The following is a 24301-nucleotide window of genomic DNA, read 5'->3' on the forward strand; positions in this document are numbered from 1 at the left end:
TGTGGGTTTGCAAATAAGTTTCAGAACTACTGTATCCTTTTTTTTTTTTTTTAAAAAAAAGGCCTTTCTGTTTGGAATTAACAGTCTGTTATGGTTTGTGACTGTACTTCACAGAGACAAAACTAAGCAGCCCACATATGTATTACATGTCATATAATATATGCTTTCATATAAATACCTACTCTTCATGGTAAAAGCAAAGTTTCTCAGTTTTCCCGTGTTAGTCTTCTGGGAACTTCGTGGAAACTCTGATGTCTAGATCAGATTTGGAACCAGAAAGTGCAAATGAGTCTTCCCCAAAAGATCAAGATAATGAAAAGGTCTATTGTCCAAGTGGCAACTGAAGAAAATCATAATGTGGAGATCGATGCTGTCATAAAATAAGAATTCCCACTGCTAAAGCTTGCTGTCTGACCACTGGAAACTATGCAGAGTAAACCATACTGTGGGTGCACTGTTCTACAGCATCACCCTTAACTTTTACACGGTGAGTTTCTGAAATTACTGAAAAGGTCGTCACCTTCAGTTCTGAGCAAGGGTTGGACCTGATGACCTACAGAGGTCCCTTCTGACCTAAATTATTCTATAATTCTATGGTTTAGTAGTTATTAGTTGTACAACAGTGATATCAGGAAGTCTATATGTGATTTAGATGAATGACTTAAAAATAACTAATAGACCCCTTAACATTCTTTATTTCACTAGAGTTGTAGAAAATTAAATTATACATGTAGTACATATACTCTAAGCCCTTTAGATAACTAAGTCCATTGTGTAAAAGTCCTACCATGATATTTACACCTCACAATAAAATTTAGCACTGATCTTTGCTCTTTCTGATATGCTGTCTATTTTGGTGTGTATATTCGTCAAGACAAGTGTGTGCTTCTCTGACCTCTGTGCTTGGATAGGCAAACTGTTCTTCCCTCATGCCCAGCACTCTTCTGATGGCTTCCAGAATGTAGTATCCTGTATCACTCTGTGTATGGGTACTCATGTACAGTGTTGGGTTTGTGGGAATATTTGGCTGACTACCAAATGTCATTCACCTCCCTTCTAGGAACTGCTCTATAATGCATTTTGGGTCTTCCTTTTACTGTTTCAAAATCTAAGTTAATTTAGTCCACTGTCACATTTGATTGTATTAGTCCAGGATACAACTCAGCTGTGGGCATTTGTAGCAACAGGCAGAATAATTAGGTACTGATGGAGTTTCTTTCAGCTGCAGCCCAATTGCTATACAAGGCAGGGGGATGGCTCAGTACAGAGAGCACTGGAATATCCTTTTAGCTGCTGACACAGGGATGGATATGTGCTGGATGAGGAGTACCATACAAAAGCATAGGAAACAAAGCTGGAAGACTTTGCAAATCTGTGGTTGCCATCCTGTCCCCATCACTATGTAGACATGTCTGGAACAGGCAAATTGCCATCGCATGCTAGGATCGTGCCTTTCTGCAAATACAAAACAACAACATGTGGCTGTAAAACTTCCTGTGGGGAAGTACACCTTCATGGACCCATGCAAAGAATTTGTCCCAGTCTTCTTGTGCTGGAGTATGCCTCTGGTCCCAAACCCACTGCAGATTTGGGTTACTTTTACTCTCTGGACACTCATTATTTTAGATTGCTAAAAGACTGATGTTGCCAAGTCAACAGTTAGTTTTGTTATTGTGGTGGCTTGCTGTGCTACTATGAAAGCTGTTTGCATTTGGGTTGTCTGTCTCAGAATACACTTGAATTACCAGTTGACTTTTAGATAATGAGTTTCCCAGATTCATCTGACACACTGACAGCATGAATGGCCAAAGTTAGCCTCTTAAAAGGAGCTAAAGAGTGTGTTAACAAGGGAGTACTGCTCTGCTGCTTTGCAGGACTTGGTGCAGTGGTGGGTAGGCTCATGGGCACACAGTGCCTGCCATCAGGGTTGAGGAGCAGATAAGGAATTTACAAACCTGGTTTTCTTCTTCGTGATTTAACCATATTGGTGAGATGCAGTTGACAACCATGATTTAGGGGAGTTCTACCTGTCCTGTGCTGCTGAGCCTAGTGAAGGAGTCGCAGAAAATCCAGTGCATTATTTGGTGGAACAGGATGACAGTAGAGTGCTCCTTTGTAAGGATCAAGGCAAGATGGTGCTTCTTGCTGATGTGCTAAATATCATCCTCCTAACTGCGGTCAGCTGCCTCCACACAACACCTGCATAGCTAGGGACAGGTAAGATATTGGACTCTGTGGGGCTCTATAGCTATTTTTCAGAACTGGAAAATGCCTGTGTCAGCAACTGGTCGAGAAAGACAGAGGAAATTATTAATACTCTATGTCCTGTAACCCATGCCACACACAGTGATTTTAATGAGTAATGCATGTGCTGGCTTGTGGATAGCGAAGTGCCTTGGAACATGTTGTACCTGATAGTTAACAGGGCTTTACAGTGCCTGCTGTCCTTAATTTTTTTAATTTCTAAGGTGATGAGATTAAGAATGAGATATTTTGTGGCTTTCGTTTAATAAGAGCTCATTGGTTTTCCAAGTAACTCACTGTGCTTGCTAACTTGGGGACACAGACTCTGATTTTATTGACTTACTTATATAGATCGCTTGCAGTTCCTTTAACTTCAGTAAAGGCTTTTGATTTGATCACAGTTTCCTGTTATCTCAAAAATGTGTAGATAATGAGTGCTGAAAGAAGTTCAGAATGTTTTCCCTTTTATGCACTTACATTCTTTATAACTTAAAACCACTGAAGTTAGATGTGCTGGCAGCTTAATGAAAGTAAATGGCTGTCTCTTTTTAACTATCAAACAAGGAAAGCTGAAGGCAGCCTCTGTAGTGGTAATAACTGCTGCCTTTGGTGCTTTTTTTGTCTTCTCTTTCCTTCCCATCTATGATGAGAAATTATATGGGTTCAAGAGAGGGGATATTATCTGCAGTTACTAAAGGTGTTGATGTTCCAGGTAACTGCTGAGAATTTACCCTTCTGTGCATTGTGCCAGTTTTGGTGGCAGCTGGAGAAGGTGGAGACATAGGGGTTTGTGGAGTTCATGTTTCTTATTTAGCCTTGGAAGGGAACTTGTACTGCAAGATGAGGAAGGAGACCACCCAGAGGAGTAGGAGGCATGAGCTGAAACATATTACTACCCTGGTTTTCCAATTTCTTTTTCAGCATGATCTGCCCAGCAAGGACAGGTACATTTCTAAGGTACTTGAATGAAATAAAGGTGGCCTTCTAGGCCAGTGGAAGGGTTTCCCAAATCTGTGTGAAAGAAATTTCCCTGAAGTGGGCTAAAAGATGGAAGGACACTGACTTCAGCATGAGCCACAGAGCATCTCTTCTCCCTTGACATTATTTAAGAGTTATCACAGTGAAGAGGACAAATCTTAATAACATGCACCATGCAGTGGAGAAGGTCATTGATTTATCACTACTGACACTGAATATTCAGTACTGTCTCTGTCCAAAACATCCATCAATCCCTTATGAGGAGACTTCAATGGAAAGACATTTGAAAGGGTAGAAACAGGCTTCTGTTGTCTGAGTGCTGTGCAACAAAGGAAATGGGTCATTTAAAGATGAAGTCCCAATTTCATTTTTCAGTATTCTTACACTGTAGTTCATGAAAATTGAAAATCCGTAACAGTGCATCAGAAAAGTTATTCTGTTGCATGGGTATATGGTTAAGCAAGCACAGATAAAATTGATAAGAAAAACACCATGGAAATATTTAGCTCTTGGCTAGCAGCCAGTTAGGGAGCAAGGGAAGCCTGAAAAGAACCAGAGAGCCCATCTATCTACTTGCCATCTTCTAGGATAATCTCCTCCTTTATACCAACCACCGTCAAGACAGCTGCAGCTATTGGAAGCAACCCTCACCAGATTGTACCTCTGTGAGCAGCAGTTACCTGTTCTCTGTTAGGAGTTTCTTCACATGTCCAGCAGAGCAGTGTGCTTCACTGACTGTTCCAAGGTTGCTGTGAAAGCCCTGCATAGGACCCGCTTCTTCCTCTCTCCGTGGGTAGAAGAATGGAGCAGTGGAAGCTGGTGCATCTGGTGCTCAACCTGGTTGAGCCCCATGGATTGCCCCACTTCCTCTTGGTGTCTTCTGCTTTTGAGGTGTTTGGGATGTTTGTGATACAGTGAATTGGTCTTGGTTCTGCCCAGGGGAGTTGGCTTCTGATGGTATAACGCTGAATATTCCTGCTGCGACAGCTGGAATCAAAGTGCTTGAAACATATTTTCCAGGTAGCCACAAAAATATGTGTTTGCAAGTTTGGTACTTTCAGAATGTGTTCTCAGCTGGTAGAGCAAGGGTCAGCCAGCAATATGAAGCTACAAAGCACTGTGCCAACAGCCTGGCTTAGCCTGCTGGGAAAATGAGGTGCTAAATACCGAATGTGGTGCAATAAACACCAGCCAGCTTCTAGAGTGAAGACAGGGGACCTTGCAGAAGACCCAGAAAATAAACAAAGAACTGTGGGAGGTCTGTATGCTGAAGAGCCATGCAACCACAATACAAAGTGGTCATGTAAAAATGCAAGCAGTGTTGGACACAAATATGTACCTGGAGCTAGAGCAAAGCACACAAGTCCAGACTGTCATCACCTCAGGAAAGCAGCACAGAAGCTTTTAGTGTGGATGAAAGGGTGGCAACAGGCTTGTATCGGTGGTGTCTGTTATCACATACACAGCCTTTGGCTTTGGGAACTTGTTTATTTTCTCATTGAAAATGGATGCAAACTCACTTTAATTTTTATTTTATATTATCTTATATATAAAAATTGTAAGATGAGGCAACTAAAGCTCTCCTCTGTTAAACATTTCTTTCTTTTGAAACAGTATTTTAAAACACTGTTTGTGAGGGTAGGAGTGTGTTGATAAATACATTTTTTAAATTTTTTTTTTAATGAGAATTGGATCTTTTTTGGTGGAATTGTAAGTAGGCTTATTTTCTGGTTATCAGGATAAAGATATTGAGATCTAAGGATCTAAGGTTTCTGAATCAAGATGAAGTACTATTGAACAATAGAAGTTATGTTAAGTTTTAATAAAAAGATCCCCAGAAAACTAGGCACTGTTATTCAATGCTTCTGTTTCTTTAGTACCGCCAACCTTACTTTTCAAAGGGACTGGTAAAATCACGCAAAATTGAAAATTTACTGCTTTAATATGTTTCAGAATTCAGTGACAGCTAGTGAATGATTATGCAGGCATTTTGGTTTATATGGTCAGCTAATCATATAATATTTGCATGCTATATAAACATTTTTCTAACAGAATTCAAAGGCTTAAAGTCACAGCAAACAAACAATTTTTTTTTCATATTTATGAACTTGCCTGGGGACAGTTGTGAACCTAATGAATTTGAAATTGCGACCAAATATCAAAAATTGCTACAAAGTTATAAAGTATGTCAAGTGCCAGAAGGTAAGAGGGTTTAATTTGGGATACTTTGCAGAGCTGGTAGGACTGTCCTGAGTCACTTTATCAGTTTCCTTTGGCATCATGCTGTTACTGGATGGTTCAGCAACAGGTTGTGAAGGTGCTCTGCCGCAGTATCCTTGGTTCTCCACTAACGTGCCATCAGGAGCAGGTAAAATGGCTTTACTTAGAGATTAGCCCAATCTTCACAGCTCTTTAGGATGGATAGGAAGGAGGGATGAGTTATGCCACTGATAACTAGGTAACAGCCAGATAGCACTCTTGAACAAGCTGTTCATGCCTGGTTCCTGTGACAGCCTTGTAAGGAATATCTCTACACTCCTTAGCTCTCTGAGCTTGGCTTCTATGTTTCTAAAACATTGGTGCTAGAACTGGCATGTATCTTTGAGGTCCATTTGCCTTGTGTGCTGAAGGAACAGGCCAGAGAGAGAGGAGGCCCCCTTGCACAGACAGCCCTGTGTTTGTTGACGATGCTCTGAGAAGTAAGGAGACAACCTGGGAGAAGCTTTCGTCAGTAATCTCCAGCAGTAACAACTGTTGCGTCCAGCAAAATTTTGTCCCATTTTCAGTGGTGCATGCTGTTTGCAGTGTCCATCTGTTTCTGACTAAAGCACTAGAAATACTCTACCAATAATGCCATCTAGGTGTCCTTGCTGCTAGGGCTCCAAAAATTTAAATTTTTGTGGCCACTATTATAAGCACCAACTATTTACATCTCTTTCCTAGTTTGAATGTCCTTAAATCACATATTGACTGTTACTGGATAATACTGAACATTTAAGCAAGGCCAGGCATTTTGAGTGCAAAGAATCAGTTCATTTTGCTCTCTCGCATATACACCAGAACATTGTGTTTACATTTCGGGATGCTGAGTAGAAGACACAAAAGGAAAAATAGATTGATGGACAGAAAAATAGATCACTGTGTAACGGTTGTGCAGGACAGACTAAAGAATAATGTATAAAATCTTTTTATTAGAGAGAAAATATTTACTCAGAATTTTCTTTTCTGCCAGTGAGTACCTCGTGGTGGGAAAAAAATCAATTCTCTTTCTGAACTGGGGCATTTAGTTGCCTTCTGTTACAGATCTGTGGTTCTATCCGCTTATCAGGTTTAAGACCCTGTTAAAATTGTTTTCAACATCTTAGTTACTTAACGAAGAATTACTGTTAAAATTTGCACTGCTTCTAAAATTTCCACTCAGTTTCAGGTAGAACAGTTCTTTGTTGTCAGTAGTTTTATCCATCTCCTGCGCACCTAGAGGAGCTCTTCAAACTTCATCATATCACCAGTTCCAAGGCTGAATCTAGCTCCTGTGAGATGCTCTCTTCACAACTCACAACAGTAAAGTTTTGGGGGGAAGTAGAAGGAATCGCCATCTGAGGAAGCCCACCAACAATGGACATGGCCAGAAGATGAGCTTTTAGCATGTCAGTCTTAGCTTTCTGTTTGTGGGCAGTCGGCCATGGCTTTTGATGGTGTGTTAACAAACTCTGGGCAGGAGTCATCTCTTAGTGTTGGACTTCTGCCTGTCAATTTGTTCTTCTGTATGACAAAAATCCATAACCTATGGCAAGCTCATTGCCAGTCCTCAGAAGTCTCCTTGAGTAAACAAGATTCATCCTGCAGTGTTATCTTCATGCTAGCAACCACAGACAGTCTTCTGAAAAGGAAGCATGAGCTGTTACTGGTTCACATGTATAGTTGCTGTTTCTGGAATATATTCCCTTCTCTTGTTTTAATTCCCCAAGATTTTCTGAAGCAGGTATCCCTCAGACTACAAGAACCATTAAACTTCTGAAAAAATGCAACGGAGTGCTGAATAGAATACCGAAAATATATTTCTGTCCTCTTCAAACCTGTTTTTGCTGACAGGCTGACTGAAATAAAGTTCCTTTTCTTGCTTTAAAAATACATGATTATTATGAATGATTGTAAAAGTTGATACATTTTAAATGTTAACTGTGAACTTCAACTGACAATACTTATAAACGCTATGCAGGGTCTGCTAGCTGCTACTTTATTATGTAGATCTTTTTTTGTAGGTGTAGGTATTATTCCATGCCAGTGTATCTGCATGTTTGTATGTGCTGGGAGGGAAGCAATGCAGCTGGGTGGCGGACAGTGTATCTTTTTGTGTAATCAAATCGCTCATCTCTCCTTTATTGCAGTTTCACATCCTTGAATGTCTGTCTATTTCCCGAAGATGAAGAAAATGATTGCATGCTTCTTTCTGCTATTCGGACACACTCTGCTTTCTACGGTCTCTGTCATGGCAAAAGATCTCCCTGGAGGACACTTTCTCCGAAGAAGGGATGTTAACTCACAGTATCTACTAGGTAAGTTACCAAAAAAAAAACCAAACCCAAACCCCACAGAAAAACAACTACACATCACCACCAAAAGCCATTGGAAATACAAATTATAAAAGGCATAAGCAGCTGGACAAACGTTGGCTGAGATAGTTTGTAATAAAAAGGAGATTGCTATTTGCAAGCAGGAATATGAGAAAGTTTGTTGACCAGTTAGCAGCTGTTGAAAGAAGGTGTTTACTTTTGGGGTAGTAGATCTGTTTTATGTAAGTGATATGAAATAAATATTTACTACAGGACTGTTTTGGAAAAAGGACCTTATTTTCACTGTTTAGAGAAAATACATATTGGTCCATGGAGGTTCTGTCAAAGCTTCCTTTTACGATGCCAGCAAGTTTTAGCTGTCTATATGTATGTGCTGTGTGTAAGGATGATTGAATGGAAATCAGTGGCTATTGAAATGAGGCTTGTCATTACATTATTGATGCTAATGTCTTCATTTTGTCAGGTTAATTTTCTTTATAATGAGTAGCTCATTTTTCCTCTTTTGCTAAAAAAAAAAGAGGACAGGATCTAGCAGTTTTAGCTCATGGCTGTCATATTTTAAAACATAAGGTTCATGTCTCTCTTGTTGATCATTGCCTGTACATCATCAGGCAGTTTGCTGGTCAACTTTTTCATCTGCTAACAGTTTGTGACTTAGAATAATTTTCTTTTACTTATTATTTAAAGTAATTGTCAGAGTATGAAAACAGCATGGATGGGGCTTTGGACACAGCCCATCATTAGGGATTCATGATACACCTCAATAGTAGATCTATTCAGATATCTCTCTCCAGCCACTGGGAGATGTTAAGTTGCCTGCCTCCCCATAAAGGTCACCTAACCTAGGTGAACATGAGGAATGTGAAAGGTACTGCAGAAGATGTATTGGGAAGAAAGAAGAAGAAAGCAAGCCAGAACATGGGAGAATGGGTGACAGAGAGGGGAGCGCCAAGTTTTATCAGTGAAACTCTTCTCCAAACAAAACATAATCCTTTAAATATATAAAATTTCTTAAAGTACCATTTGCAATCTGTCCTTTGTTAACTTAAAAACATTGGTTTTCAATTCCTATAGAACAAATTTAAGCCAAATGACAACAGATTTCCCCGTCTTACTCATCTTTCTCAAAAGTAATAGATGCGGTCTTGAGACACTTGGGGTTCTGCAACTGAAGGCTGAAAACCACAGCTCTGGAAATCTAGTCCACCAAAAAACATGGGTGTGGAACAGCAAAGAGAAGTACCCACATTCACGCCTTACTGAACAAGACTCTCAAACTTTCTAAAATCCTAAATTCTAAAATGTGATTAAATAGCAGCCCCTCCTGAATATTTTAGTGTCCCCAGCAAATACCCTAGGTGAACTTATTACTTTAAGAAATAAACTCCCTGTCTCTAGAAAATGAATGCAATAGCAAGGTGTTATGTAGAGAAACTAAAAGGTGACACGTTTCTCAGCTTGCCTTTTTTCCCTATGATTTTTTAAATTGCTTTTATAGCCTCTAGTGGAAAATGTATGAAAGGAATTAGCACTCGATATAAATCAAAATGTATAGATTAAATTATTTCTTTCTTTCAAAAGCCAAGCAATTTGTGGTCCCTGCATTTGGAAAATCCTGGATCCCTATTCACTTTGGCATGTGCAGGATGCAAACAATTCTGGCAGCTCTGGCTGAAAGAACCTTTTCAAGACATTAAATGATGCAAGAAACTTGGGACATTTTCTGGTCCAGCCCATAAAAGTACGTGGCAGTTTGGAGTCAGACTCTTGGGCCTTGCATTCTGTTACAATAAATTAGGTCACCTGCTTCAGATTCAGCAGTGCATATAAACAGTGGCATGGTTAAAATGTGCCTCTCTGTAAAGAACAGAATGTGTAAAATGCATGCCACTCTGCTGGAAAGCTGTAGTGTTCCTTAAATGACATGAGAAAGAATGGGGCCAAACCATGGTCTTGGTGACATCAAATCTATTGACTTAATAAAATCCCTCCAGAATTACAGCAATTCAGCAGGGATTAGAAGCTGTCCTGTTCTACATAATATGTATATTATAAATAGTAGTGGTGATGACAATTGCTGCTGTTGTGGAAAATGTTGGTTGGCAAGCAAAAGTGAACAATATAGCTGCAAAGAACCAACAGATACCTGGAAAAGTAATAAAAGTTCAGGTTTTGGAGGTATTTTTGGGTGGAGCTCTCTGTCTTTTTAGCACTAAAATGAAAGACTATGCTATGTAACTATTAGTAGCGTTAAAATAATTTTATTCCTTTTTTCTTCCTTTTACCAATTTCTAAAACAAGAGTGTACTGCTGTGACGACAATTTATTGGTAAAATACGAGTAGTGTCCATGTACAGAATTAAAAGTCCTTGCTCCAGGAAACTAACATAAATAAGCAAAATGGAATGGATGAAAAATCCTGTGGGATTGTCCATATAGATATTTAATTTTTTGGCAGCCATGCACTAATATGTCATAGATTTCTTAATTGTCTTGTTAGGGCTAATAGCTTACATGTTTTAATGAAGGTTTCAGAAGGAATAAACTATGTCTTTTCTATGTTTCTTATCCCCAGTCTTTCTGCTAAAACTCAGTGTGTGTTGTTCTAATTTGGCAGATCTTTTTCGTTGCTTATTGTGGTTTAAAACTATTATTGCTACAGCTAATAATTTCCATTAAAGGTCTGAAATCTTTTGTGCAAGGATCGATTTCACATAAAGTTTTTGAAACTCTCTCAGTGTGGCCCTTGAAAGCCAAACTGCTTTGCAGGTTTTTCTTTCTTTAAACACTGAATCAGACTTCAAAGTATGTAAAACTTGTCAATTGTGCCAATTTATTTAAATTTGTTAACATTTTCTTAAATCTTTCTTGCAGCATATTAGTTGTAGAACATGTGTAGTTGCTTTAGTGATAGAAAATATACATGTATTTCTCGTAATAACAGAATTTGTATTAGAGATTGCTGGAAAAATTTTGGTTTAATGTAGGTGTATTTATGTTTTAAAGGATCGTTTCCATAGTCCTGCAAAATCTTGTGAAATAACAGAAAGAAATAGGGTGGTCCATTTGTCTTTCCTGTAGCAGAGGGCGGTCGCCTCTCCCCTTACGTGACGTATGAACTAAAATTTGCCTTCTCTTTCCCCTCATCAGTTAATTTGATCCTGAGTATTGGATCTTTGGCCTTACCCTGATTCCTTAAAGGAAATTCATCTTTTGTTTTAGAATCTTCTCTTTTAAGGGCTTTATCAGAGCTCTGAAGAGTTTTGCTTAGCTCTGACAAAATCATTGCTCCTGCTGAGCACAGCTGCTTTATTAGATTACACACAGATCACTGAAAGCACAGTTTGCCAGCTTAGAATTTCTTTTTGGATACTATAGAAAAGCAGTAATGGAAATATACTTGGCTACATGGTTATAAAGATAAAATTATGTCTGTTACATTAGCAAATTCCTCTCAGATATAACTGAAACGGACTTCTGCACCTAAACAGATGAAGAGCTGTGTCAGATGTCCAGAGTAGTGGTTTCCATACTGTGATTTCAAGGCCATGGTCAGAGGTCCACAGCATCTTTCAGCAGGTTCCACATTGAGAAGCAACATGTGCCCAGTTCTTGCAAGATGTAGCTTTTTTTGGTGTTTGTTGTTGTGGGGTTTTTTGATGGAGGGGATTTGGGACTTATACCCTAGTGCATCTTAATAATTTATTAAAAAAGAAAGCAAAATTTCAACACTGTGGAAAAAACACAAGTTTTTGTGTTGTTTTTTTTTTCTTGGTGAACTCTGTTCTTGTAAACTGGGCATGTATTTCATGTCACATGGGCATATTTCTTTGGAGAGCTCTCAAGTGTATGCATGGGAATAATTGAATAAGCTGTAGAATAACATTCTAAGCAATAACATTCCTTCTGTTCCTTAGGCATATAAAACATGCACCTACCTGTTTTTGAAAACAACTATTTATGTGAGGAGAAAAGCTAATTTAGGGGTACTCCTTTAGATACTATGTGATATTACAAGAAAGAAACTACAAGAGATTAACTGATACTGCACAAAATTGAAACAGAGAGGGGAAAGGAGGCCAAGAAGGAAATGTACTTGGCTCCTGTTCAGTAGAAACTGCTGCTAAACACAAGTGTCCCTGTCTGTGTTAAATTATATTTTACAGCAAAATATATAATGATTTATCTCTTGGTTGTGTATATATGATTCCACTAATAATATGAAGGGAAGTAATATGAAGTACACAGGGTGCTCACTAAATTTATGAATCACTCGCTACAGTCAGTTAAAATTATTCCAAACATTCTTATATCCAACCCAGTTCTTAAACGTGTGATGTAACTTTCGGGCTCAAGGACTTTATCAGGTTAACGATTCTGGGTTAAATTTTAGCCACACATCAGAGGGGAAAATATGTGACAAAAGTGAGTCTGGTCTATGATGCTTCTGTGGAGTGCAGATAAGATTTCTGTTTAGTTTTGGTTGAATTCATTGTACATTTATACACTAAGAGCTGGCCAGAGATCTCTAAATCCTGCTAATGTGGACTGCTGGACCAACATGGGATGACAACTGCTGTAAGAAACTCATTCGCAGCCTCAGCATATGTGTGTATGCGTTATTTTTTCAAATCAGTGCAACCCTGCCAAATTTTTTTGTCCTCAAACACGTTAAGTAGATTCATTGTAACTGAAGTCTGCATTGCAATTGAAGTCAGAATTGTGTCATGGTAACTACATAATGTGTTTGACATACTATGCTGGTATAGTACTTGGGGACATCAAAACTATTCCAGGCAGTAGATAAAGGTAGGAAGAGGTTGCAAATTACATCTTTTGAATTATCATGTTTTTAGTTAAAATATAAGCAAAATCCTAACCAAACTTTTATAAGGATACAAGGTAATCAAATACATATCAATTTAGACTCTCTCTAATCAAAACATAAAATTGCCATATAAACAGAGATGTGTTACATATGGAAACAGAGAGAGCAAAGCATTTTACACTCTGTGAAATCACCTGTTTCTTCCTTCTGAGGTGTGTAGGTACATCTTACAATCGTTGTGCCTCAAGGCAATATTAACAATTGCATGCTTCGCTTCCCAGTAGTGATTGTCTCAATAGCTGAGAGGTCTCCCATAGACTTTATGCCAAGTCTTGAAACTTCAGCTTTCATCTTAATCTCTCAGCTGTCAGCCTCTTCCCTGCAATAGCTGTTGTCCATTATCTACCTGGCTGGGGTCTAAAACAGTAGCAGGAAGGTTGCACTTGCTCAGACCACCCCACTCTTTCAGGTTTCTGGGTTTTGTTTGCAGTGGGAGACTCTGTCTGTGGCTCTGAGGCTTGGTAGCCTGGCTTGTGCCTACCCAGCCCCTAACAGAGGTCCTGGGGTCTGAGAAGGCAAGATCTGAACAGTGATCATATCCCTGCCCAGCCATTTGTTCTCTGCAGAAGTTATCCCTTAAGCAGGCCCAATTGATGAGCCATGAGGGCTAGCTGGGACCATGAGAGACCCCAGGGATTTGTGTCCTATTCTGAGTACGCTCAACTGCAGCCTATTATGGAGATCAGAAAGTTTGGAATTTGGTCTGAGTTAGCAATTTTTAACCACATAACGTTATGCTTGCCAACTGTCGTATTTAGTATTCATTATTAATTTTCAAGTCATGTATCAAAATGGCATTTACTTTTAAGCCACTTAAAGGGCAATTCAGTAATTAATGTTATATAGGCTATAATTCTATTTCTAGCAGCACAAGAAATTTTCTTGTGTTCCTTTAATGTATAAGTATTTCCTCTAACAAAGCCTTTTCTTTTCCCTTCTTCCTCTCTTCTCTCTTCTCTTTGTTTTTTCTTATTCTTTTATCTTCCCCCCATTTTTTCATTTTCCCTTTTTCTTTTTTCTTTTTTTTTTTTTTTAAAGTGATCTGTAAGTTTTCCACAAGGAGTAAAGAATATCTGCTGTTACAGAAAAAAACAAGTCGTGTACTAAACTCCAAATGCTCTTCGTGTTTCTGAAGTTGTTTGTTACAACGCCCACAAATTACTCTGAAATACCATTTCTGTTTGAAAAAGTTTGCCTTGACAATAATTCACTGAGTAAAATTACAAACAGTTTTTATGTGTAAATTCTCAAAGAGCTCAAAGCCTCCTCTGTGTATTTTGTCTTGAAGGAAGATCAGGCTAAATGAAAGAACACTGTATGTTCAAAAGTGTGGTGTTTTTGGCTTCATTGTGAGTACTTTAGCTTAATAATTTAAAAAGCACATATGTGCAAGATTAACTTGAAAATCCTGGAAACAGCATTTGCATAACTTAAGGAACACCTCGTTTTATAGGCATGAGTCGGTAATCAGACACTATTGTGAATGAAGACAATATGCCTTTAAATTGCTTTGGAAGCTAGAAGACACTGTCTACTTAAATTTAAGTACTGGTGAAGTGGTAGAACTAATGGTTTGGCAGTGGGCGTGATGTCCCACATATTTTGGGGGGCAGGGGGAAATGGTATATGGCACTATCCCTTGGTGCTGTTTCTGAAACTATTCTGGAAAGGAGTCTGATACTTAGACTGTTACCAGTAGATAGAAATCTGTGGTTTCAGGTCAGCTGATCAACGAGTAACGTTGAAGTTGCTAACAGCTTTCCCTGTAAACAAAGACATGGGCAACTTTAAAAAAAAAGTATGGATAGGAGTTTTTAAAAAGTTAAGCTAATGTCCTGAAAGCAGAACAGCACAAACTCATTAAGGTTACATTTTTTCACTGAATTTTCTATGCTGCTACTGACAGTCATTTACTTTCTCTATCTGTTCTTTCTGTAATAATTTCCAACAGCGCCCCAAGTAGCTCAGGCAAGATAGGAGTTTCAGATCTTCAAGGAGAAAGATATGAAGATCATCTTGTCCCACACAATCACCTTTTTGTGTGTTGTGATTTGCTGTCTTACAGATGTGTGCAGGAAGACAGTCACAGGCAAGAGTAAATGCCTCCAGGCTGTCTGTGGGAACTGGATTCAAAGTAGCATTAACTGTGTGTACTACAAGGTTTCTCCATCATAGCTCAGAACATGAGTTCCTACTCTCTCATAGGTGCGAGCTATGCGCAGCTGAGAGCACGTAACATTTGTTTCCATCAGGAAGTGGTGGGTCGATGATGCTGCTGGGACTGGCATGGGGATGTCAGGATGCTTTACCCCTCTCTCCAGGTGTTCCCCTGCCTGCAAGGGAAAGCAACCTGCTCCACGGTCCTCCTGCCCATTAAAGCAGGTTCGACTCCTGTCAGGAAACCCAACAGTTTCCATCTCAGAACAGCTGAAATATGCAAAAAGAACTAAGAACTTGAGAGTATTCCTACACCATGCTTTGGCTTCATGCCAGAGACAGCACCAGTCTCAGTAAAGAAATAGAGAAATACTAGAAGTCAGTTTGGGGACTCTGGAATTAGAGAGACTTTATATTAATAATGACCTTGTTAATTTGGAAGGGATGGCAGGGAAGGAATAGAAATGGTGGGGTGAACTGAGAACAAGGTAACGGACCCTTCCGCAGTGACTGATAATGAAGCATTTGCATGTAGAAGGAAATGGAAATCTGTGGACAAGAGCCTCCTGCTGTACAGTTCTCCTAGAAATTTTGGAAGTTCAGAAAAGATTTTGTCAGAGGCAATAAGGAAATGTCTGGGGGCTGTGTTGCATTTAGAGATTGTTCCCAGATGAAGAAATTTGTAAGGAGGAATGGGTGAGCTGCCAAACTCATAATGAATCTTTGGGTTAGGGCCAGAGGCCTGTGAGTTTGGGGAAAGTCTCAGAGCAAGGATGGGGCCAGGGAGTATGGGGGCAGGTCTTGGGGCCAGGATCTGTCCCAGAGCTGGCAAGAGATGGAGTCACCTGCAGAACCAAGTGCAACACATATGCCTGCCAGGAAAGGGGTAATAAGCAGTTTCTAATGTTTATTCAGGAACTAGGTATGATTATATCTGAAATGCACCATACCATCCTTTGCCCTTCTTTGAATTAAAATGAGAAAAAAGAAAGGAGTGGAAGGTAACTTGCACAAAATGTCTAACTAAAGCCAAGAAGTGCTTGGAATTACTGCTATTCATCATTTAATCTTGGCAACAACCACAAAATGTGTTTTCCAAACAGAAACGATGTTACATTAACTGCTATGTACTTCATGCTTGATCTTTGCAAATGAAGCTACTGCAGTTTCCTAGAAGGTGTATGTAGGTAATACATAGATATGTCTTTCTTCCCATCTGAGCATTTTGCTCTTGGTATATTTATGAATTGCAAATTTGAGCATTCTTTTCTTGTATGATTGTATGGCAAGAAGATTAAACCTTCTTGATGAACTAAGAAATCTTTTGGAAATACCTGAGAACCTGTCAAATTCAATCTTGCTAGCTGGATATTTAGCTAGGGAAAACCAGAATTCTGGACTTCAAGAACAAATACTTGACACCCAGCAAGTTCATACATTTTGAAACAAATTTGGTAGGAGTTATACTGAGATTTTTAAAGAAAGCAAAGATTTATAAAGTTGTAAACAAAAGAGAGGCAAGTAAGGTTGAAGGCTAGAGGGAAAATGAAATAATAAAATGGCAAAGAAATACAAAAAAATTAGGAAGACGTTTTAAAATGTGCTAGCTGGGAGAATAGTTTTCTCCTCTTTTATTTTATTCTGAGTGAAGACTTTTGTTCTGTTAGTCAAAGATAAAATCTAAAAATAAACCTGGTGTTATTGCTGGCAGTGTAGCAGGACATGTAATTTTTTGTATATACATTACTGTGGAGTGAGCTAAGAAATACAATATATTGAGTCTTAAAATTGCCATTAATGTGTTGCCTGCTCAGGCAATAATTTTTCTATGATCTCATTTTTTCTTAACTGATCTCATCCCTCCTTTTTGCCTAAATTTTCTTAGTCTATAGCAAACACCTTCATGGAACTAATATTTACTTGTTATAAATTACTTTTTCAATGTCTTAACTTTGCTGTAGTATTTACCAAATTGCGCTAACCTCCTTTTGCTTTGCATACAGCAATAGCTTTCTTTAATATTTATCCATTCTCATGTATTAGGATAAAGACCTACATAACCAAATAAGTAATATCCAGATTTAAAAAAAAGTGTTAAGGAGTCATAAAGATGTAGGACAACAATAGAAAATAAATAACTCATTTTTAAATGATCTTTTCAAGGGAGCTGGCTTGCAAAAACTTTTGAAAAATCACCATCTAAAACTTGGGCCCTTTGAATGTGTTCAGTTTGAATATCCCAAAATGGAAATGTTTAAGGAAATTAAACAGTGCCATGGGACATTCTTGGGAATTGGGACTCTACCATTATTGTTGCTTTTAAATTGCTGGAACTGTCTCTGGCCCACAGTGATTAGCACTCCCCAAGCAATCTCTGTGCATCATTCAGAGGCTACAGGGGGACAGGGATTACTCTCAGTAGGCAGCTTGCATACAGCCACTCTATTTTAGCAGGAAGGTGAGTTTAATACTGTGGATGCAGGCCAGCTGGCCTCTGAGCTTAGCTTCTATCTTAGACTGCTCTCTGGCACTGAGACCAGTGGTGTAAAATGGCCTGCTTCTGTACTACTAAATACCCCGAGTTTGCAGAGTAGTTGCATCCACATCATTGCTTATTAGGATGGATTCCTGGCTCATGTTACTTCCCATATCATGCCTGAGGACTGTTTGAGAAAACGTTAATTGTCCTAGGACAAACAATACCAGGAACTGTTCTAATGATTTAACAGCCTAGAAGAGTCAACTCCAATGCCCAGGAAAACTCCCTGGCTCTGCTTTAGTTATATTAAGGCAATGTCGCATTAATTAGAAATAAGCTGAGAGGGTACAAACACACTCTCAGACGGAGACCCTGGGTGGATGAGCAAAGTCAAAGCAGCATGAACTTCGTCAAAGCCAAAGTAGGAGTTCAGGCTTGAGCATAATTTGCTTTGAGAAAGGAGTAGAAAGAAACCTGCAGGGATCAGATAAAATAATTTAATAGAATTTTCAACTTTAGAGGAAATTATGTGAAATATTCTTTTAAGTTTTTTTTTAATGTATCTCTTGGTAGTTGGATCCCAGCTGGAGTCTTCTAACTGGAACTGAAATTTCCTTGCATTGTTAATTTTGCAAAGGTGGCATCACTGTGACTGTCATTTACAGAAAAACTGGATATTGAGTGGAGGAGGAGAACTATTGACTTGACCTGTCCTTCCCTTGCCTTGTCTGTCCTTGCCTTGCCTCTCCTGGCCTTGCCTTTGGATAATACAACTCACACTGAGGGTTTTTTTAACTTTTGTGTTGGCAATACAAAACCTCTGCTGACTTAGAAGCAGGTTTATGGATGAGTAGCTCTTTTCAATGAGTATGTCACTTTTCATAAGAAGAGTGGAAGGGAATTACTTTGGGGTATGAGGATGTTTGCCAGTGTTGTGAGAAAGTTCCTTGTTTAAAATGAGAGCTGGTAAGAGGAAGAGGTTATAGTTTACAGAGCAAGTGCAAAAGCATGCAACTGCTAAAAGGAATCACTGAAAGTTTATCTGAGGGTATGAGTGTTCAGATCTGTTAGTCATTACTGATTGCCACTCTTCAAAATACCACCCAGCTGGAGTTTTCTTAGTAAAAAAGTTACATTTTATTTTTCATGGAGCCCATCTCAGTTAAATCAACTTTAATAATTACAAGGTTAATAAAAATTCCCACCAATTCAGAAGACAAAGAATTTAAATACATTTTAATTTGGAAATGTTTGGTATTTCTATAGATAGAATTTTGCTAGTGAAAGTAGTTTCGAAATATACTGTATTACATTCAGACTGATAGATTTTTCTTAAGTAATTTAGCACAATGGGGTGTATTTCTGGTAGTACTATCCACTAACACCATCCAGGATTTTTCCCACCAAGATTCATGCCTGACTTCAAAGTACATAACTGAGTCTCTTCAGACTGGGATCCAAATTTTTATATTCAAATTAAAAGGATTCAACACCATGGCTATAGTTTTGACTTGTTTTAAGGGAAATAAAATAGCAGTCATTTTACTCTTCTCCCTTCTCTGTCCTTGCCCTCATATACACATACATATTCTTAGCATTTTTTCTGTAATTATCTTTCTTTCCCCTTGCTCTGCTCCCACAAATCATATCTTAGCGTTATCTTTGTATTACAACCGTGCTGGAGTATTTCATGTTATATTAGTAAAAATAATTAATAATTAGATATGCCACTAAGATGGTAAGGTGGAAAATAGTTAATATGTCAGGATATCTGTATCCCATTAGAACTGGAATTTTGTTTCTGTTCAATTTGGCTTGCATTCAACATCCTCTGATTTTGAAAGAATAAGCAACCCGAGCATATTCCTACGCTTCTGAATAAAGGCATACTGTAGACTGCACATGAATAAATCCAGGCAGTCATTTTTATTGTCATCAAAGAGTATTTTTATTCTATGCCCACAAATGTTCTTGATAATCTATGAAAGAGGCCTCTGAGCTAACAAGTGAAAACAGGCATCTTTCTCACCCCTTGCCTTGGCAGAAGTACATGATTAGCATTCATCAGCAGTCACAAGTGAACTCATGTAAAGGCTTGTCTACAGACAGATGTTTTTCCAATTGAGTCTTTGATTGGCCCACTTGTACTTGTGCAGTATGACATGACCTTTAATTATACAGTCAGATACTACTTTTCCACCAAGTATTTGCCTCATTCAACGTACAAGATGGATGAGAGTACACTGGGAATTGAATTGGGTTGGGCAATAAGGGAGATCGCTGATTAGGAGTATCTCAGTTTAGTAAGATGAGGATGCCACTGCAGTTTGATGAGTATTCTTGCCACCTTTAATCTTTCAAGCCAGGCAGACAAACAGGCAACTAGCTACCTCACAGGTTTATTCCTAGCCACAGGTATTTAAGAACATGAGCAGACACACTAATTGAAGCCATAGGTCCATCTAACCCAGTGTCCTGTCTCTGACAGCAGTCAAAAGTGGATGCATATGAAAAAGTTTAAGGACAAGGCAATATTGCCTGCAGGTATTCCCCCAACTGCCATGCTTTTGTGGCTCAGGGATTTCCTAATCTGGATGGGTCTTTAATGTAAGTATTAAACCTCAGTTGATTTCTCTTCACCAGCATCCCATTAAGCCCTTTAAAGTCCTTTTAATCTTTTGCCATATGCTGCCTTCTGTGGCAAGGCTCGTGGCTCACCTCCCCCTGCTTGCCTTAAGACTGCCATGTGCTGGCTTTCTGTGAATGGTCAGTCCCTATCTATTCTCATTATGCAACTCATGCATATGTCTCATATTCTTTCAAAAAAGAAGGATGCTGAGCAGAAGCCAGAGGATGTACTCAGAGTCCCAGAAAGCTTGTAGCATGCCCAGAAGGCAGCCAGCCTTCACTTCTGCTGTTATCCATGTCAGCTTGGCCTGCCCGTCTCTGCTATTGTCAGATATAGACATACATTGTGGTATTTCTGCTTCAGTTGCTCTTGGAAAAAAACAGACTGCTGATGGCTGAAATATAAGATTTCAGGAAGTGTATGAGTGCTCTTTTGGCGAAGTTGAGTGCCCCTGTAGACAACAGGGTTTTCTCTCTGATGCAGCCACAGAATTTCTGTGTGATGCTAAGCTAGTCCACTAGACGAGACTTTTCCCTGATGGCCATTAATTATGTGTTTGAAATCATGGGGTTTGATTTGCAGAAGTGCTGAGCACTCACAGCTGCAGTTGACGTCATTGAGAACTGTACTTTGTACATGTGAAGTGCTGCTTAATGCCAAGTTCCGTGAAAAATCAGTCCCTTCCCATCTCGTATCAGTCACTGCAGTTAAGATACTTTTGACCTGAATTTCTTTGCGTTCTGTTTTCCCTGTTTGTAATGGAGGACTGATACCACCCTGCCTCATCAGTGTTAGATTTCCAAATTCTCAGGCACTACCACAAAAAGCATCACAGTGTAGCCCACTCTAATAGTAATTATGTAATTCAGAGGGGGTTTCCATCCCGCGTGGGGTATGAAGTCAAAATCTCAACGACAAAAGGGGGTACAGCACAAGTATCTACCCATTCCACTGCCACTAGCCATTCTGGGCACTGATCTCAAAAGAAAAAAAAAAATACTGATCACATAACAGGCAGCTTTTGTTATTTACTGGAGGCTGAACTTACATTGCCCAAGTAGCCTTGGTTCTGGCATCTCCTATTTTTCCTGTATTTTCCCAGCACTTGGCAAGGTGTTTGTTTAGACAGCATGCTTGAGGCATCGGGTCAACCTGAACTGATTTGCATTGTGAAATTCTTCTAAAGTATTTTTGTTTGCATTTTGCCTTCCAGAAAATACCTGCAACAATAAACGTCTGGACCTTGTCTTCATCATTGACAGCTCTCGCAGCGTACGTCCTTACGACTTTGAAAAAGTGAAGGAGTTCATTTTAACCATCTTGCAGTTTCTGGACATCAGTCCTGATGCCACCCGCGTAGGTCTGATTCAGTATGGCAGCACAGTCAAACATGAGTTTTCGCTGAAGACATTCAGGAGGAAGCAGGATATCGAAAGAGCAGTGAAGAGGATGATGCACCTCGCAACTGGCACCATGACTGGACTGGCTATTCAGTATGCAGTGAACATCGCATTTTCAGAATCAGAAGGAGCTCGACCTCTGAAGCAAAATGTGCCCCGAATTATCATGATAGTGACAGATGGGAGACCTCAGGATCCAGTGACAGAGATTGCCACTAAAGCACGTAACTCGGGAATCTTGATTTTTGCCATTGGAGTGGGAAGAGTAGATATGAACACGCTGAAGTCCATTGGGAGTGAACCGCATGAAGAGCATGTGTTTCTGGTTGCTAATTTCAGTCAGATTGAAACACTGACCTCTGCCTTCCAGACTAAACTTTGTGGTAAGGTTTTTATCTATAGTTTGAATGCATATATGAAAGTAAAACACAGAAAAAAAATATGCATTATAATCAAAATTTTTTTTTACATGGAACTTTATCTGTTAGAATACATATATTGAAAAAAAGGGAGACTAGCCAGACAACATTCAGAACAGCAGTCATATATATATGGGGAACAACTAATTCTACTGCTAAGTGCCATAAAATGTGATCTAATTCCTCGTGGTCATAAGCAGTGAGGCAAACAGACATACCATGATTTTCCTATTCATTGCATAATAGCAATAAATTTACAACCCTCTGCTATTTGAATATTAGATAAGTTGTTTCATCTATTGATTTTAAATGTAATCTCCCTTAGTACTGAAACTTCAAACTGAAAAACAGTCTTTTGATTATTTAAAAAATTCTATGGAGTTCATGGATTCCTCTTCCAAAGCTTACATATTAATTCTATGCAAACAATTATCTCTGCACATGCCTTGTGACTGGAATTAAGACACAGAGACATGGTAGTGGTTTTATTCCATCCATTTTACAGACAGAAAGTTAGGAAAAGCCATTACAGTTGTTTTATTCATTCATACAATAAAGTAAATAATATTTTAATAGGTGTTAATTTACACTGAGAAATCGCTTCCATCTGTAATCCCCTGATAAGAAATTACCTTTTACAAATATCATGGCATACATAATTCATTTTATTCAATCTCTGTACTTGATAGAATTTTCTTTTTTAGTTTTTCTTGAGATAAATAGAAAGAACTTCATACAGATTTGGCATTAAACTGAGGCATTTTCAGCTGAGTCCAGAAAAAGAATGCATGGTGAGATTGAATGCTCACTCATCTCTAGGGATGCTTTTGCCAGAAAAGAACTGAGGCTTATTGTCAGGATAGTCTGGAGAATTTTCCTTACTTGGTCTCTTCCAAAATTGTTTCAAAGAGCAACAGGGCTCCAGCTGAACTATATCAGCACAGAACACCATCACAGACATTCATCAGATAATAGATTTTTTTCCTATTTCTTCCTTGCCTATTATTAGCTGGCATAGTAAGATACTTTTAAAAACCAAGAAAGAATAAACTAAACATGGATTGAGAGTTTAAATGGAATTAACAGCAAATGCTTCAAAGCTTGATCTTACTGAATTTTTTAATTGCATTTTAGAAAGAAATCCAGTACAAATACCACTTACTCTTTTTTTCAGACTAGGCAGTGTCCAGTAAATGTGTTAGTGTTTTACAGCTCACTTTTAATCCAAATACATGTGATCCTCTATAAAACCACCTTCAGGTGGAGGAGTATGGAGGTGACAAGGTGACAAGGATTGCTGCTGCCTCCTTTTCTCCACATTTGCCGTGTCAGGAATTGAAGGTGAGATCCAAAAATGCACTTAAAAACCCAGGCCCAGATGCAACAGAGAATTTAAGCTGTTAGATTCTTATGGATTTCAACTTAAAGGACTAAATTGCAGGTAGGATCCTTAATATTTTATTGAGTCTGGGCTGTGAAGCAGCGTTCAGCTTGCTGAATTTCAAGAGAACAATCTAAGCACCCATAGCCTCTGCTTCCTAGAGCACCTACATTCCTCACGGGAAATGTGGTTAGTTCTTTTTAAGTCCTCCCCAGTGTGGACCCAGAGGCAATATCATTGTAGCTGAGTCAAACATCTGGACACCTTGTTTCTTTGCTAGAGCAATTGAAGGCATCCCTCTGTTCGAGTCTCCTGGCATGCAGTCTGCTGGGCTGCATGCTGTGGGAAAAGACCTTGGCACTGGAGCTCTCCTTGTGTCTGGATTGCCCTTATGTCTGTGGGAATGTGTCTTCATGGTTCCTGTGAAGATAAAAGAAAAACCTGGCCATGTGATGAAGCTCTGTGGGGAAAATAAAAAGTAAACCAAATTAACCACTGTTTACCCATGAATGGCAGAGATTATCCAGTGCGTAGCAGCTATATTCTCAGAAGAATCCATATAAACTGGCTGTGCCCCATCCTCTGCTAAGTCAGACTTTCCCTACAGTTGCTGCCTCTGGCTGCTAAAGATTTGGGGGTGTCAGAAACAGCAGTTGAAGCCAGGGGATCCCAGGGGCCTCTTTTTATTACCAGTCAGCAAGGTAAAAGAGAAGCAAACAGTAACCTGGGAAATCAGGGGCATGAGGAGTGAAATGAGTTGAAAACTCATAAGAGAAACAGAAATGGTGACAGAATCCAGGAAAGGAGGTGGAGGTTGAATAGAAGGAGAGTGAGAAAGACAGAGGTTGGGATGGAGCAGTCAGGAGCAAATAAAGTCTTTATTATTATTCTGTGAAGTAGATAGTGGTGTCATCCCCATTTTACACTGAAGGAACAGAGGCACAGAAACAGGGTTAAGACTGTCAAGATCACCCACTAACTTTAAATATTTGACTCATTGCAATTCCTGGTCTGATTCTCTGGGGTATTTAGCATTTTTAGACTGATATAAACTAATATAACATACCAGTCACTTGCAGCTGAGAGAAGCCTGCGTTCTTGCAAATCCAGATTCAGGTGTCTCTAGCTAAACATATACAGTGTGAAGGTTGA

At 39.1% G+C, this 24301-nt stretch overlaps 1 protein-coding gene across 7 annotated transcripts in view; it reads left to right on the top strand.

The window, feature by feature from the left end:
* Positions 1-24301, top strand: part of MATN2 (matrilin 2) — a 76793-nt gene that overhangs the window by 2768 nt on the left and 49724 nt on the right. For all 7 annotated transcript variants that reach the window (XM_069779739.1, XM_069779740.1, XM_069779742.1 and 4 more), the window contains exons 2-3: positions 7611-7778; positions 21163-21732. In XM_069779739.1, coding sequence (XP_069635840.1) covers positions 7625-7778; positions 21163-21732 — 724 coding nt within the window. In that variant the 5' untranslated portion in view covers positions 7611-7624. The remainder of the gene's footprint in view (positions 1-7610; positions 7779-21162; positions 21733-24301) is intronic.

The sequence above is a fragment of the Haliaeetus albicilla genome, chromosome 3 (genome assembly GCF_947461875.1).
Source record: "Haliaeetus albicilla chromosome 3, bHalAlb1.1, whole genome shotgun sequence".
Taxonomy (NCBI): Eukaryota; Metazoa; Chordata; class Aves; order Accipitriformes; family Accipitridae; genus Haliaeetus; species Haliaeetus albicilla.